The sequence below is a fragment of the Odontesthes bonariensis genome, chromosome 11 (genome assembly GCF_027942865.1).
Source record: "Odontesthes bonariensis isolate fOdoBon6 chromosome 11, fOdoBon6.hap1, whole genome shotgun sequence".
Lineage (NCBI taxonomy): Eukaryota > Metazoa > Chordata > Actinopteri > Atheriniformes > Atherinopsidae > Odontesthes > Odontesthes bonariensis.
Window position 1 is genome coordinate 4,427,736 of NC_134516.1, and position 17,725 is coordinate 4,445,460.

At 45.3% G+C, this 17,725-nt stretch overlaps 1 protein-coding gene across 1 annotated transcript in view; it reads right to left on the reverse strand.

Annotated features, from left to right (window-relative positions):
• LOC142391306 (zinc finger protein GLI2-like) overlaps positions 1–17,725 on the reverse strand; it is a 101,847-nt gene that overhangs the window by 56,569 nt on the left and 27,553 nt on the right. The window contains exon 2 of the mRNA XM_075477074.1: positions 1,433–1,538. Within this exon, the coding sequence (XP_075333189.1) occupies positions 1,433–1,538 (106 nt within the window). The remainder of the gene's footprint in view (positions 1–1,432; positions 1,539–17,725) is intronic.

A 17,725-nucleotide genomic window follows, 5' to 3' on the forward strand; every position in this document is an offset into this window, starting at 1 on the left:
TTTAGCTTTGTTTTCTGTCTGAGTTTAGCTTTGTTTTCATCTTTGTTTTCTGTCGGAGTTTAGCTTTGTTTTCATCTTTGTTTTCTGTTGGAGTTTAGTTTAGTTTTCTCTTGGAGTTTAGCTTTGTTTTCTCTTGGAGTTTAGCTTTGTTTTCTGTCGGAGTTTAGCTTTGTTTTCTGTCTGAGTTTAGCTTTGTTTTCATCTTTGTTTTCTGTCGGAGTTTAGCTTTGTTTTCATCTTTGTTTTCTGTCGGAGTTTAGTTTTGTTTTCTCTTGGAGTTTAGCTTTGTTTTCTCTTGGAGTTTAGCTTTGTTTTCATCTTTGTTTTCTGTGGGTGTTTAACTTTGTTTTCTGTCTGAGTTTAGCTTTGTTTTCTCTTGGAGTTTAGCTTTGTTTTCTCTTGGAGTTTAGCTTTGTTTTCTCTTGGAGTTTAGCTTTGTTTTCATCTTTGTTTTCTGTGGGTGTTTAACTTTGTTTTCTGTCTGAGTTTAGCTTTGTTTTCTCTTGGAGTTCAGCTTTGTTTTCATCTTTGTTTTCTGTCTGAGTTTAGCTTTGTTTTCTGTCGGAGTTTAGCTTTGTTTTCTGTCTGAGTTTAGCTTTGTTTTCTGTCGGAGCTTTGTTTTCGGTTCAACAGCATTCATTGGTTCCATGTTATAATGCACATTTTTGAGACCGAGCTGAACTGTTTGAATTAGTCCTCTTTGATAGGTATCCAGTGAGCTTTGAAATTAGAATAAAGGTCCAAAATAAAACTTGTTGAGGCAGCTCGAGCACCAACACATACCCTGGAATGTTAAATATAAATATCTCAGTAAATACTTCCAGCAGGTACAGTCTTGGAAACATTAGTTAAGACGAAAGTTTCGGACTTTAAAAACTACACAAAAGACATCTAAGCTTAATGAATCCTCAACTCTGGCCAAACTATCAGCGCAGTAATAATTTTCACAAGTCAGCTTCAGTGAAGGGTCGAGATCCTTCCTCAAACTGCTTAAAAGCTTGCTCAGTGGCACCTCGATTACAGAAAGAAGAGATTCATCACTTCTCTCGCTGAGATTTGGATCCCTGCAGCCAAACTTCAGACTCCTCAAAGCTTCAGAGTTTTTCATCCCCAGACGGTTGGAGCCAAAAAGAGCAAAGCTTGCCCACATAATCAAACTGTATCGGAAACAAGGGCTGCAGAGGAGAAATGTAGAACCAGCATTGGTTATTCACTTTGGAAGTCAGCGTGTTGTCATCTGCTTTTGATACTGAAGTTGGCAAACGCTCATCTCTCATCAGCGTCTGCTAACACGCTCTCCGGAGTTAAAACAGCAAAACAAGCCCTGCGCTGAAACTTGCTGTGAAACGCAGATTTGCATCAAAAAGCTCTGACGACTTTAGACGGCATCAACCTGAATGTGTAGTTTTATCTGAAAGGAAAAGCGGTTTACCTGTGCATGGCGTGCAGAGCGTGGGGCTCGTAGTGGTACCGACCCTCGTGATGGCGCATGTCAATCGGGATCGGAGTGTGGAAGGTGGGGAAGAGGTGTTGGGGGGCTGCAAGCACAGAGAAGCAAAAGAAGAAGAAGAGATGAGGATGGGAAGGGGGAGAGGAGACTTCAAAAAAACTGAAATTTCAAAGGCAAAAGGGCTACAATAAAGCAACATGAATTTCAGAGCAAGCTGAGCACTTTCGTGTAAAATATTGGCACTATCACACAAGAGAAGTGGAATAAATAAATAATCAAAGTCATCTTAAGAAATCCTACATCTTGAACATAAAAGATATCCAACCAAGCTTTTGACAAAGACCTGCAGCTAGAAGAGCTTTGAACTAGACGGGATGATGGAGCGTGTGAAGGGAGGCTGCAGCTCCGACTCAAACCGGGACTGACAGCGCCGGGAAAAGCTTTCTACTGCTGTTCCATACAAACAGGCCGAGTCTCATCGGGAGCTGCAAACAGCACAGCCAGACCCACGAGACCCACAGAGAGAAGCCTGCAACAACTGAACAATGGATGCTGACAGAATGCCTGTGTTTGCTGTCTGGATGTTTGGTTGTTTTCATGCTTTCGCATCAAGGTGAAGTGGACATTTCATCTGTCTTTGAGGCTGTAAAAATGACTCGGACCTCAACTGGAACTCAGGTGACCTGGAAGGATATTTTTAGGCCCCAAACATGAGGCTAAATCAATAGATCCCACCTTTCCCATAATCTCACACATGCTTGAATTAGTGTGTCGACGAGCGGCCATGGGACGTATCGTCGCTTTACATCGAGGCCTCGCTGTGCTCATTCTCAGGTTCCTAACGTCCTTTTAAAGGTCTAAAAGCTTTACAGTTCTTACAGTTCGCCCTAAGATCCCACAGCCTGAACGGTCCGATCTGATTGGTTTGTTTTAACTGGACTTCCCACAAAGAGCATTAAACATCTGCAGCTCATCCAGAACGCTGCTGCTGGAGTTTTAACCCGGACTAAGAGATCTGAACACATCACAGCAGCTTTAAAATCTTTACTCTGGCTTCCAGTCAGTCACAGAATAGATTTTAAAAGCCTGCTGATGGTTTACAATCTGTGATCTGTTCAGAGAATATAAAGCCAGCAGAGCTCTGAGATCCAAGGACTCAGGTCAGCTGGTCCAGTCCAGAGTCCAGACTAAACATGGAGAAGCAGCATTTAGCTGTTATGCTGCAAACAAGTGGAACAAACTGCCAGTGGAGATTAAACTTTCACCAAATGGAGACATTTTTAAATCCAGGTTAAAAACATTTCTGTTCTCATGTGTCTATGCATGAAATCTGCACGATATCTTTGAACTTATCTGGACTGTTGCTGGTTTTTAAATTCATTTGAATGATTTTATTTGTTTCACTTTATATTCTTTTATGTATTTTTTTATTTATTTATTTGTTTATTTTTTAAATATTTTTTTAATTATTTTTTTAATGCTTCTTCCACTCCCTGCTGCGATGCTTTTATTTTTATGTAAAGCACTTTTAATTGTTTGTACATGAAATGCGCTACAAATAAATTTGATTTGATTTGGTCTGAATGAACAGTTAGGGAAGCAGGCACCTGCTCTTTGTAGGTAAAGCCTATTCTCTGGGGGAGACTAAGGTACAATCCCATTGGTCCATAACTGCGCCTCACACCTCCGTTTTGCAGAGTTACGGTTCGGTGTCCCTTTTCTTTGAGTGGTCATTGGGTCATTCAGCCCAACAGTTGGGGCTTCGGCAACCTTAGAATCAGTACCAGGTGCATCACTGAGCCTTGGTCACGCATCACCCCGTCAATAGTTTATCTGATTTACTTCTTATTCTTTCCTCTTTGTTCATTACCTGCTACTGTAAACCTCCATAAGACAAACTGCCAACTTTCCCCGCCTCCCACAGATGAACGTAAAGAAGTGACCGAAACCTTTTTGGACTTGGCGTGTAATGGGTGCGCATCTCCACACGTGACCCTCCCAGTTACAGCTGTTTCCCCCTGCTTCCAGTCTTTATTCTAATCTTCTAATTCTGCTTCGCAGTAAAGCAAAAGAAGCTGAATTTCTCCTGGATCCAGATTTCTGTCCCGCGAGATGAAAACCTTTCTGAATACGGATCGGTTCGGCTTCCCTGAGAGAACAGGAGGCTCATTGTGGCTCTACCTTTCAGCTCGGCTCACCAACGGTTTTATAAGAATTGGTTTTATTTGGTGACAAAGGCGTTTTGTCCACTTTGAGGCGAACATGTGGAGCGTGTAGACGGAGCCCGGGCCCAACCTGCTCTAACCAGCTGTGCACGTTACTCCGTGCATGCATTTAACGGCCTTTTTCTTAGTTTTCATTGCAGCCCTGTTTTCCTGTCGGGGATCCTGATCGGATCTGGGAAGTTTTCCCAAAACATCAGAGCTGATTAAGGATCGCCACAGCTCAAAAACCGCAGAAGATGTCCTGCCTTTGTTTTACCGTCACATAAACGGAGCCTTTCGGGGCCCTTTAACAGACTTTATGGAGTTTTGTTTCTTGTTAACATTTTTCTCAGGTTTTAAACCTGGAAATGCTCCACGAGGGCGTAGCCGTCATCCCCGTACGGTCCTCAGATCCTTTTAATTGTAACCTGGTGTGTCTGGTCTCCGAGCTGCGTGATGGTGGAAGACAAAGAGGGAAAAAGATGAGGAGGAGGAGAGCCAGCTGGTCTCTGGATCGCATTAAAATTCCTCCAGTGTTTCACACACACTTATGGGAATCTCACAGGATGACCTGGGATTGGGGAGCGGAGGGGTCAGGGCCACGGATCATTATCTGCTCTCCACCGAGCGGCGGGAGTGGATGGCCGGGTCTCGGGGGTCTCCGGGGGGCCTCATACCTGAATGAGTCAGCAGTCCGGGTCCATTCCTCTCACTCTGCACCCTGACAGTGTGACGGACAGGCCGGGTCCCCCGGCGCCGGCAGAAATAGCCTCGCATCGCTTCGTTTTCAGCCCGCTGGGACCGCGCCGGGTTCCTTCAGGCCACCGGCTTCCCCTCCACCCCACCAACGTTTTCTGAGCCGCGTTTAGTCCGACAGAAGACGAGATTCATTCCTGTGAAGGTGCAGCGACCGCTCAGGGTCTTAGAGAAACGCTGACTAATTACTGGACAAAGTTCTGGAAACTCAACGTCTCAACCCAACGTGAATCTGTAATATCTGAGAGGATTTCCCAGCAGATATCGGTGCAACTAATGGTTGATTTGAATCATTAATCAGCTAATTTTTTAATAAACGTGTTTAAAATAGGGCAAAATATTCACAAAGTTTGCAAAGTGTCACTGAAAAGTACCATTTTCAGGTTTAAAATCAGTCTTAGCTTTAATTTTCCAGCTCTGTGATGAGCTCCGTTTGTCCCGCTTGAATTTTGATCACTTATTGAACACAACATTTGCTGGAAAAATGAAAAATTTGCCAACAAAAAGCATTTCAGGCTTTTTGAGGATATTTTATCACGTTAGAACAGGTCCAGACTTCCCCAAAAACCATTTAAACTCATTAAAACACGGTTTGATGTGAGAAGTCTTTACTCTAAAGTGAAATGTCTAGGGCTGGGCAACGAATAAAGTGTTTAATCTAATTAATCACATGATTTCCCTGATTAATCACGATTAATCGCATTTGTACGCAGAATCCAAAAATGAATCCAAAAGTAGCGTATAGCTTTTAGCATTTAGCTTTATTTTAAATGTGCTGCCATATGAATGAAAGTGCCATAACATTTGCTGTGCAAACACACTTTTAACATCAGCATCTTTCTGTAGTTTTTATGTAGAAGCCTCGCTCCACTGTCTGTTTCCTTGAATGACTTGCTGCTATCAGTTGTGTGTTTTGCCTTTAAGTGATATTTTAGACTGGAACTACTACGCTGAGAAGACAATTCAACTTGGCAGTGTTTACAGATGACTTTGGTTCTGTCGACTCCGCCGTCTGGAAGAACTTTAAAATGAAAATGGCCGAGTAAAAGTTCCGTACCCTTCTCCATGTTTGGTGGATCCGCCGATTACTTTCTTTTCCTGTTCCACAGCAGACAGCAGCAGACTTTTACAAAATAAAAGCCTGTGAGAAACAGACTTTTACAAAATAAAAGCCTGTGAGCAACAGACTTTTACAGAATAAAAGCCTGTGAGCAACAGACTTTTACAGAATAAAAGCCTGTGAGCAACAGACTTTTACAAAATAAAAGCCTGTGAGCAACACACTTTTACAAAATAAAAGCCTGTGAGCAACAGACTTTTACAAAATAAAAGCCTGTGAGCAGCAGACTTTTACAATAATAAAAGCCTGTGAGCAACAGACTTTTACAGAATAAAAGCCTGTGAGCAACAGACTTTTACAGAATAAAAGCCTGTGAGCAACAGACTTTTTAAAATTATTTTAGATAAATAAATAAATAAAACCTGCGTTAATGTGCGATAAAATATTTATCGTTGTTAAATAATTAGCGAGTTAACGCGATAATAACGAGTTAACTCGCCCAGCCCTAGTTTAAAAACAGAAATATTCACACCGATACCGAGCCTGTCAAAGCAGAAAGTTGCTAAAAGAGTCTGTTATATGTTTGTTAGACCAATTCATCGACTGATCCTTTAATACAAACTGCTGCTCGTTAAAGCAGCAGCTTTCAGCTCCAAACTCATAGTGTTCATTCGTGTGTTTGCGTCCAGACCGACTCAAGCTGCTGCTTCTCCTCCAAAGTGTTTGTCGTGGAAAAAGCCTGGAGGTTGTGTGCTTAAGCCGAAGCGAAGGGCTGTAATAAAGACGCCACACCTGACATTCAACAGTCAGACGGGAGCAGCCGTAATGCTGAGCAGCTGCGAGCGTGTCGAGCAGCGCCGCCGTGGGAACTATCAGTCTCTGGATGTACCCGTCTGATCTGTATCATTATTGCTGCTTCTGCTCGTATCCCTCGTCTGTCTTCATCTTTCTCCTGCTGCGCTTTGAACGTCTTTCAGAAAGCTGAACTTTCTCTGCAGCGCACGGGAAGGCAAACAGGTCCTGGACCGCTGCTTTCCAGGCAGTTAGGAGCTGTTGTGTGGAGAAGCGATCTGATGGAGGACCAGTAATGTCCAACTTCAAACCTTAAATCAGTTTATATGCATTGTGTAGGGCTGGGCAATGATTAAAAATGTTTAATCTAATTAATCACGATTAATCGCATTTGTACTCAGAATCCAAAAATGAATCCAAAAGTAGCGTATAGCTTTTAGCATTTAGCTTTATTTTAAATGTGCTGCCATATGAATGAAAGTGCCATAACATTTGTTGTGCAAACACACTTTTAACATCAGCATCTTTCTGTAGTTTTTATGTAGAAGCCTCGCTCCACTGTCTGTTTCCTTGAATGACTTGCTGCTATCAGTTGTGTGTTTTGCCTTTAAGTGATATTTTAGACTGGAACTACTACTACTACTACTTACTTCAACTAGTAAATGGGCAGGGACCCCAGAATAAGTCCATGTTCCTGGTAAATGGGTTAGGGTTAGGGTGCCCCCGAGGAGGGCAGGGACCCCAGAATGAGTCCTTGTTCCTGGTAAATGGGTTAGGGTTAGGGTGCCCCCGAGGAGGGCAGGGACCCCAGAATGAGTCCTTGTTCCTGGTAAATGGGTTAGGGTTAGGGTGCCCCTGAGGAGGGCAGGGACCCCAGAATAAGTCCTTGTTCCTTGTAAATGGGTTAGGGTTAGGGTGCCCCTGAGGAGGGCAGGGACCCCAGAATAAGTCCATGTTCCTGGTAAATGGGTTAGGGTTAGGGTGCCCCTGAGGAGGGCAGGGACCCCAGAATAAGTCCTTGTTCCTGGTAAATGGGTTAGGGTTAGGGTGCCCCTGAGGAGGGCAGGGACCCCAGAATAAGTCCTTGTTCCTGGTAAATGGGTTAGGGTTAGGGTGCCCCTGAGGAGGGCAGGGACCCCAGAATAAGTCCTTGTTCCTGGTAAATGGGTTAGGGTTAGGGTGCCCCTGAGGAGGGCAGGGACCCCAGAATAAGTCCTTGTTCCTGGTAAATGGGTTAGGGTTAGGGTGCCCCCCGAGGAGGGCAGGGACCCCAGAATGAGTCCTTGTTCCTGGTAAATGGGTTAGGGTTAGGGTGCCCCCGAGGAGGGCAGGGACCCCAGAATAAGTCCTTGTTCCTGGTAAATGGGTTAGGGTTAGGGTGCCCCCGAGGAGGGCAGGGACCCCAGAATAAGTCCTTGTTCCTGGTAAATGGGTTAGGGTTAGGGTGCCCCTGAGGAGGGCAGGGACCCCAGAATAAGTCCTTGTTCCTGGTAAATGGGTTAGGGTTAGGGTGCCCCCTGAGGAGGGCAGGGACCCCAGAATAAGTCCTTGTTCCTGGTAAATGGGTTAGGGTTAGGGTGCCCCCCGAGGAGGGCAGGGACCCCAGAATGAGTCCTTGTTCCTGGTAAATGGGTTAGGGTTAGGGTAACCCCGAGGAGGGCAGGGACCCCAGAATAAGTCCTTATTCCTGGTAAATGGGTTAGGGTTAGGGTGCCCCCTGAGGAGGGCAGGGACCCCAGAATAAGTCCTTGTTCCTGGTAAATGGGTTAGGGTGCCCCCCGAGGAGGGCAGGGACCCCAGAATAAGTCCTTGTTCCTGGTAAATGGGTTAGGGTTAGGGTGCCCCCTGAGGAGGGCAGGGACCCCAGAATAAGTCCTTGATCCTGGTAAATGGGTTAGGGTTAGGGTGCCCCCTGAGGAGGGCAGGGACCCCAGAATGAGTCCTTGTTCCTGGTAAATGGGTTAGGGTTAGGGTGCCCCTGAGGAGGGCAGGGACCCCAGAATAAGTCCTTGTTCCTGGTAAATGGGTTAGGGTTAGGGTGCCCCTGAGGAGGGCAGGGACCCCAGAATGAGTCCTTGTTCCTGGTAAATGGGTTAGGGTGCCCCCTGAGGAGGGCAGGGACCCCAGAATAAGTCCTTGTTCCTGGTAAATGGGTTAGGGTTAGGGTGCCCCCTGAGGAGGGCAGGGACCCCAGAATAAGTCCTTGTTCCTGGTAAATGGGTTAGGGTGCCCCCTGAGGAGGGCAGGGACCCCAGAATAAGTCCTTGTTCCTGGTAAATGGATAGGGTTAGGGTGCCCCCAGAGGAGGGCAGGGACCCCAGAATAAGTCCATGTTCCTGGTAAATGGGTTAGGGTGCCCCCTGAGGAGGGCAGGGACCCCAGAATAAGTCCTTGTTCCTGGTAAATGGGTTAGGGTTAGGGTGCCCCCTGAGGAGGGCAGGGACCCCAGAATAAGTCCTTATTCCTGGTAAATGGGTTAGGGTGCCCCCCGAGGAGGGCAGGGACCCCAGAATAAGTCCTTGTTCCTGGTAAATGGGTTAGGGTTAGGGTGCCCCCAGAGGAGGGCAGGGACCCCAGAATAAGTCCTTGTTCCTGGTAAATGGGTTAGGGTTAGGGTGCCCCCTGAGGAGGGCAGGGACCCCAGAATAAGTCCTTGTTCCTGGTAAATGGGTTAGGGTGCCCCCCGAGGAGGGCAGGGACCCCAGAATAAGTCCTTGTTCCTGGTAAATGGGTTAGGGTTAGGGTGCCCCCTGAGGAGGGCAGGGACCCCAGAATGAGTCCTTGTTCCTGGTAAATGGGTTAGGGTTAGGGTGCCCCTGAGGAGGGCAGGGACCCCAGAATGAGTCCTTGTTCCTGGTAAATGGGTTAGGGTTAGGGTGCCCCCTGAGGAGGGCAGGGACCCCAGAATAAGTCCATGTTCCTGGTAAATGGGTTAGGGTGCCCCTGAGGAGGGCAGGGACCCCAGAATAAGTCCATGTTCCTGGTAAATGGGTTAGGGTGCCCCCTGAGGAGGGCAGGGACCCCAGAATGAGTCCTTGTTCCTGGTAAATGGGTTAGGGTTAGGGTGCCCCCCGAGGAGGGCAGGGACCCCAGAATGAGTCCTTGTTCCTGGTAAATGGGTTAGGGTTAGGGTGCCCCCTGAGGAGGGCAGGGACCCCAGAATAAGTCCTTGTTCCTGGTAAATGGGTTAGGGTTAGGGTGCCCCTGAGGAGGGCAGGGACCCCAGAATAAGTCCTTGTTCCTGGTAAATGGGTTAGGGTGCCCCCTGAGGAGGGCAGGGACCCCAGAATAAGTCCTTGTTCCTGGTAAATGTTTTACTGTCTAAATGAAGCTGTTGCTGAAATTTTAATCTTTAAAACACGATAAATTATGAATCATGTTGATTGTCTCTCCAGCTCTGTTTGCACCACTAAGATCAATCAGTACGTCTTGTTTTTATCTCTCTTTCCGTTGTTTTAGCTCTTTTTATTTGCTTTCTTATTTCTGTGAGAGTTTCCATCTTTAACTTCTTCAGTAAGTCGATATCCATCTAAATTATTTATCAGCATCTGAAGCACTTCTACGTCTTGATTATTTGGTCTTTTTGGTCTGCTTTCCATCTTTCCACCTCTTGGTAGCTTCTTGTGCTTCTCCAGCCGCCCTTCTTTCTGCCTTATTTGCTTCCTCCCTCCTCTGTGACCCAGCCCCCCCCCTTCTCCGACCTTCCCCGATGAACTGTTGTAATGTGGCTCAGTCTGCTGTAATTACCCTCTGACGGACTCCACACAGGCCGGGCTGAGCCTATATCTGTGAGAATGTGAGAGCCAAAGGGCTCCATTGATGGAGCGGCTCGAGTTAATGCGCCATTCATAACAGTTGGGGGGTGAATTATAAGAGGAGGACGAGGGGAGGAAACAAAGAGCAGCTCATTGTGGTAAATCTGGGTCAACGAGACATGACGGTCAGCAGGGGCGAGGCTAGGGTATTTGTAGTGGTGCCAAGGCCCCACCGTGCGATAGCTCGGCACCCCCTGGCTCAGCACATTTTTAAAATATTATACTATGCAAAAAACTTGCTCTGCCCCTGCGCAATACTTTGATATTATTAGCCTTGGGTGATTACAAAGTGTGTTTTTCTTTTCTTTTTTTGCTCAAGGATGCATTATTTTAGTGACCGTTTTATTTATTTTCTAGCATTTGTTTTTGTTTTAACTCTTTACTCCCAAAATAAATGTTGAGTTATCTTCAATATTTGTCTCAGGCTCTCTGTTACCCCTTTCAAGCCCACAGTCTTTTGAAATGAAGAGGTCAAAATTGAATGTTGTAGGGGAAAACACTACTCAAAGCAAAACTAATACGGCTCCAAAATTTATAAATGTACTAGTTCGCCTCAATTTGTATATAGCGAATGTTTATTCACTATTTTTATTTTATTTTATTCTATTCTATTTGCTTGTTTTTACTTTAATTGTTTTCATATCTTTTACTCTATGCTGCTGCAACAAAACAATTTCCCAAATTGGGATGAATAAAGTATCTATCTATCTATCTATCTATCTATCTATCTATCTATCTATCTATCTATTAATTAGTGAGAAATAATGTGCCTCTGTGAGCACTGGGGGCTGGGCACCCCTAAAGAGCAGATCCTAAAATCGCCCCTGACGGTCAGTCACCCTGCAGAGAGGAAGACGCTGGAGAAAAGGCGAAGGTGCGTAAAGCTGACTCTACTGGAAACTGTCTGAGTCACTACAGAGTGCTTTTTAAAGCCAAGCAGAGGAAGTTATTTTGTGTGTTTTAGCTCATATTCCTCAGCCAGCCAGGCCGAGGTTCCCTCTGCGGTCCCGGACCCGGGCCGGTCCTGGCGTCCACGCCGCCTTATTCCATCACCGGGACAGCTCCATTGTTCTGCCGCCACGGGAAGAACAAAAGGCGAGCGCTCATGAGAGTTCAAGAGCCGCTTTCACCTGATTCACGGGGCCTCCGATCCCCCCCTCCTCCCCGGGGCGCACGCCGCCGAGGCTCCGGCCATCTATTAGTCTCTGCTCGGTAACATTTGCTTCAGCGCTGCAGCGCAGTTACTCACAGTCAGCAGCAGCAACGCGCCTCATCTCATGTTGTTTCAATAAGAGCATCCGTTAAAACGGGCTTTCTTTAAAGGAGCTTCGGGTTGCATCGGAGAAGTTCTTTAACCCCTCAACGTCTATTGTCGCATATATGCTACAAAGCGTTTGACTCAATCAACCAGCTGAGATAGCATCTTTATTCCCCCAATGCCGGTTAGTCCATATTCACTTTATATAAATAAATATGTAAAAAAAAAAAAGGGTGAATAAAAAACATTGTTTTTTCACTGTTATATTACTGTGTTGTTGTTATCTTATTATTGACCATTATGCCTGGTGTTGCAAATAAGCAACATACCAAACATACCAAATTGACCAGGATGCCTACCAAAATTTCTATTTATTTTTTGTGCAAAAGTGAAATGAATAATCTCAGCATTATTTACCATCTACTTAAAGGCTAAAACACACAAAAAACATTTTTTTTATATACAGCTATATAAATTCAGGCGTCAAGGGGTTCACATGTTTGTGTTTTAGGGCGTCTCGTCCATTAAAATGTGCCGTTTAAGGGACGTTACAGGAAGATACCGTGAAATTATTAAAGGTTGCACAAGAGTCTTTGAGCAGAACAAACTTGCTGTTTGTCTGAAACCTGGCCAGAGTCGGCCCGCCTCTCCTCCTCCTTGATGATGCTGAGCCCTGACAGGACAGCAGGTCATCGGTCCTAAAAGAGATTTACTTGAACTCCCACGTCTTGGCAGAGCACTGGAGCCAAATCTTTTCGCTCTTACTCACACCGTGAAGCGGGAATCTGGAGATCGTGGCAGGAAATTGCAGCAGAAACAGCTGGCTGGAGTCCTGCAGCCCTCACACTTCTGCGGGATCGATCGTGATGTCGTCACAGGGTGACGCAAACAAGAAGTGCGAGAGGCGTCACTTCCAGTTACAGAAGCTCAGATTATGGCACAGCACAAACAAACCGAGTGCGAGTTCAGAGCACAAACGATTCGCTGATGATGTTCCTTCTTTTTTAGGCTGAGTCAGATGACGCCATGTTGCATTAACACAAGTTTAAGGGTTTACTGGTGAAGGATGGAGAGCAGAACCCATCTTTAAGCTCTCAGTTAGACTCCATCCGACCCTGAACTGGATATAAAGTGGGTGTAAAAACGCGTTCAGATTGAGAGTGAATGCAAAGAAAGCACCTCTGAATGTGGCCTAAGAGGTCAGATGTTGCGTTCTGACTATGTTTCCACCTGATTTAAGGAAGGGAAACTAAAGAAAAACAGCTTAATGTTTGAATAAATCAGCCCAGGACACGTGTTAGATGATCTTTTATCACATGAAACTGCTGTTTGTGTCGTCTTCCCCTGTTACTGCAGGAGCTGGTGTTTGGAGGAGAGAAATTTGTTTGGTAGAAGTTTTTTCCACTCTTTCTGGTCAGCTTGCTGCCTGCAGAGTGCTGCAGCGAGGTGGCAAAGAGGCGGCTTATCAGCCTCCGACAGCTGGGCTCGGGCCACGTGCTAATAACCCCCATGCATCAGCGGGCTGGAGGTGAGCGCAGGCGGAGCGGCGCTGACGGCCTCCTGCTCGCCGCCTTCCAGGCAGCGCGTCGTTAGCATGCTGTTTGTGTAATTTAGCTACTTAAGACTGCGCGGGCTCAGACTGATTGCTCTGTGGAGTAATCACCCACCTCCAACGCTCGCCTGATTTATCGCCCCCTCACTTAATAGCACTGCTTAACACACAGGTTTGTCCAGATTAAGTAATTACCTGAAAGCAAAAAGTTTATTATCTTCATGGACGGGCCGGTGATAAAGGCTCGCTGTCGAGAGCAGCGGAGACGGAGCGATAATTAAGATGCAATGAATTAAACAGTCGCTTCTGGGGCTGTCAGCGCGCTCACGGCTAACATCCATATTACCCCGCCGGCACCCTTGCTAGGAGGGCGCCTGGGATTACGGCTCGCCTCGGACCGGTGCGGCAGCTCAACGGGAAGCGAGTCCATCTGTAAATTAAACAAAGACCCAGTTCTGCTCCAACAGGAGGAAGGAGGGGAAGAGCTAAGAATAACGCCCGAGCCGGCGAGTCAGGGCTGCACATTAGCTGTGTACGCCGTCCTAATGAGGCGGAGGCCTCTGCAGGTGGAGGAGGGAACATAGGGGAGCGTTCTGAGCGATGCGCCGCTTCCTCTCCGTGTCAGACCTCCTCTTGGATCTCCCAGAAATAGATGGGGGCTCCGTCCTGTCGCGTCAGCACTCGGCTCGCCTCCCGTGTCGCCCGGCTGCTCAGCCGAGCCGCCGGAGCGCGACGGCCTCCGCGTTTTGACCCGGCTGCTCCCCAGGCTCGCCGCTGACATTGAGCTGCCGGGCGTGACGGAGAGCAGGGCCCCACACGACTTCCTGTCAAGATGCAGGTCGAATAAATGGCTGCAAACCTGAGGCGACGGGGACGGACGCACGGAAGGTTGCCTGATTCGTCTTTAATAAACATCAGCCAGCAGCTGCTGCAGGATCAACATCAGCTCAGCTTTTCTCACGTGTTTATCTTACGTGAGCAAACTAAAAGCTTCTCCGGTTGCTGCCGCAGTTATTTACAGTCTGTGAAGTCACAGGAAACACGCAGTCATTTTCCTCCTGAGAGGAACGCTAAGTGGATCATTACAGAGTTTTCAGGTCTGCAGTCGTGGTCTCACAGCAAAGACGAGCTGAATAAAGTACCGCCTGAAAACGGCCTGTTACACTCATTTCTTCTGACTTTTCAGACTTCTGACTCTGAAATAGATCTGTGTCTGTCTGCAGTGCAGCCATCCGTTCATACATGACCCACAACAGCCCAGCGATCGCTGCCAAAGGTTTCCTTTAACGAGCCACAATGACCTGCTAAACATGTAACACAGGGCGGGATTATATGCAGCACAACAACAACAACAATGAGTTCCAAGGTCAGATTAGACAACTGCTTTTTAGGTTCTAGGTTCATTCACACCCTGTTGTCACTTCCTGGTTGGGATTAGGGTGAAATACATTCTTTTTACTCTGCCACTGTCCCTTTAATGGATCCATTTAGCTGGTCAATGTCAACCAAACACTTCCTGGGTGAGATTAGGGTGAAATACATTCTTTTTACTCTGCCACTGTCCCTTTAATGGATCCATTTAGCTGGTCAACGTCAACCAAACACATCCTGGTTGGGTTCACCTGGTTAAAGACATCACGGTTGGAACCAACGCAGTTGGTCTCTGCGTGAACAATCGAACAATCCCTTTTCTTTTGGATGGAAGAATGGTCGTATAACCCCTTTAAGGGCTTTCAAGAGCATTGAGACATCTAGACGAGCCCCTACTTCTTGATCTCAAAAAGAAAAAGATTCTCTACCAGCAGCCATGAAAACTGAAGGAGGGAGGGAGGAAGAGGGAAGCCCACTTTCTAATCCTGATGAACACGCAGTGATGTGGACCACGTCGACACTTCCTAAATACTCTCTTTAGGTGTTCACCGACCCCACGGACGGCTTTAAGGGAGGTAGAGAACAGAAGGGCTGAAATTACAGGGTGTGGATTTGTTTTGGCGTCCGTCATCGCCGACGACTCCGCCCAGCGGCGATGACAAGTTACGCGAACCTTCCCGTAAACAAACCTCTTTGTTTTTGCTTTACAGTCGCCGTATAATTTATGGAGACGAAGAGAAGGAAAACATCTGAGAGACGATAAGAAGAGAGGGAACAAAATTTAAACTCAGAAGATAGATGGCGTTTTTCATCACTTACTTTATCACTATTTCTATCTTTTTGCATGAAAAATCACTATTTTGTTCCTCTATAGTGTTTCATATGTAAATTATTCTTTTTCCATAAATATATTCACTTTTTTATTCTTATAAACCCATATTTCTACAGTTTTTCTTTAATTGAAACCTTATTTTTCTTCATGTATTTAATATTTTATCTGTAAAAAAAACTTTCTTTTCATCGTTTATATTCTTAATTTTTTGAATCTTTTTATTTTTGTTATTTTCTTAATTTAGTTTTTCTTCCTGCTTCTTTTTAAAATATTTCTTATTTTTCTGAATAAGAAATATTTTCTGTTTGTTAACAGCACTTTTCTCTCTGTTTTTATTATTTATTCATTTCAGGGACTTTTCTGTATTTTTCACTTAATTTTTCAGTTTTTTTAATAATTTTTTTTTTACATTTTCCTTTTTTTTTTTAGCTTTTTCCTTCTCCTGCTGCAGTTTTCAGCCTCTGGTCTGGAAACTCCAGCCTCCATCATGCAGATAACCTTTGATTTTCTTTCGTAAATCACAACAACGGGGAAAGGAATCAGAAAAACTACCTGATACATGAATATCTTTGAAAGAAGGATGCATTTACAGGACGAAACCTTTCCATTCTTTGGTCCTTGTTTCATATTTCTTTCTCTTTTCTGGATTATCTCTTTACTTTAGCTCGTATCGTCGCACAGCAGCGTGAAACTAAGAGTTTAACGAACCCGACCGAACCTCTTCGGGTGGATCTGTTGACTTTAAGGAGTTTGTTTTCGGTGGGAATGCGTCTGCTGCCACCACCGTGCTTTTCTCTTTGACCTGATGACAAAGTTCAGAGCAGATTTACAGCAGAATTGATTCATTTTTCTCCCTGTACAACATACAACATGCGACGCAGAGAGGTGTGAGAAAAATGCCTTCAGACTGGATGTTTTACGGCCCTTTGTCGCTGCTAAAACTATACTGAAATGTTCTGTGAGAAAAGAAAATCAGAACTATTCCTGCAGACTCCTTAAAGAAAGGACAGAAAGCTGTCTGAGAGGGTTCAGGCTGTGCTGGAGGAGAAAGGAGCTCAGAGCAGATATTCACTTTAAAGCTGCTCAGAACTGAACTAACTCTGGTTCTGCCTCAGATTCTGGGTTTATGTTCATGTTGGAACATGTTTCAGTGAATCTCTGCAGCTGTTACCATGGAAACATCTGCAGATATTCACTTTAAAGCTGCTCAGAGCTGAACTAACTCTGCTTCTGCCTCAGATTCTGGGTTTATGTTCATGTTGGAACATGTTTCAGTGAATCTCTGCAGCTGTTACCATGGAAACATCTGCAGATATTCACTTTAAAGCTGCTCAGAACTGAACTAACTCTGGTTCTGCCTCAGATTCTGGGTTTATGTTCATGTTGGAACATGTTTCAGTGAATCTCTGCAGCTGTTACCATGGAAACATCTGCAGATATTCACTTTAAAGCTGCTCAGAACTGAACTAACTCTGGTTCTGCCTCAGATTCTGGGTTTATGTTCATGTTGGAACATGTTTCAGTGAATCTCTGCAGCTGTTACCATGGAAACATCTGCAGATATTCACTTTAAAGCTGCTCAGAACTGAACTAACTCTGGTTCTGCCTCAGATTCTGGGTTTATGTTCATGTTGGAACATGTTTCAGTGAATCACTGCAGCTGTTACCATGGAAACATCTGCAGATATTCACTTTAAAGCTGCTCAGAACTGAACTAACTCTGGTTCTGCCTCAGATTCTGGGTTTATGTTCATGTTGGAACATGTTTCAGTGAATCTCTGCAGCTGTTACCATGGAAACATCTGCAGATATTCACTTTAAAGCTGCTCAGAGCTGAACTAACTCTGGTTCTGCCTCAGATTCTGGGTTTATGTTCATGTTGGAACATGTTTCAGTGAATCTCTGCAGCTGTTACCATGGAAACATCTGCAGATATTCACTTTAAAGCTGCTCAGAACTGAACTAACTCTGGTTCTGCCTCAGATTCTGGGTTTATGTTCATGTTGGAACATGTTTCAGTGAATCTCTGCAGCTGTTACCATGGAAACATCTGCAGATATTCACTTTAAAGCTGCTCAGAACTGAACTAACTCTGGTTCTGCCTCAGATTCTGGGTTTATGTTCATGTTGGAACACGTTTCAGTGAATCTCTGCAGCTGTTACCATGGAAACATCTACAGATATTCACTTTAAAGCTGCTCAGAACTGAACTAACTCTGGTTCTGCCTCAGATTCTGGGTTTATGTTCATGTTGGAACATGTTTCAGTGAATCACTGCAGCTGTTACCATGGAAACATCTGCAGATATTCACTTTAAAGCTGCTCAGAGCTGAACTAACTCTGGTTCTGCCTCAGATTCTGGGTTTATGTTCATGTTGGAACATGTTTCAGTGAATATCTGCAGCTGTTACCATGGAAACATCTGCACATATTCACTTTAAAGCTGCTCAGAACTGAACTAACTCTGGTTCTGCCTCAGATTCTGGGTTTATGTTCATGTTGGAACACGTTTCAGTGGATCTCTGCAGCTGTTACCATGGAAACATCTGCAGATATTCACTTTAAAGCTGCTCAGAACTGAACTAACTCTGGTTCTGCCTCAGATTCTGGGTTTATGTTCATGTTGGAACATGTT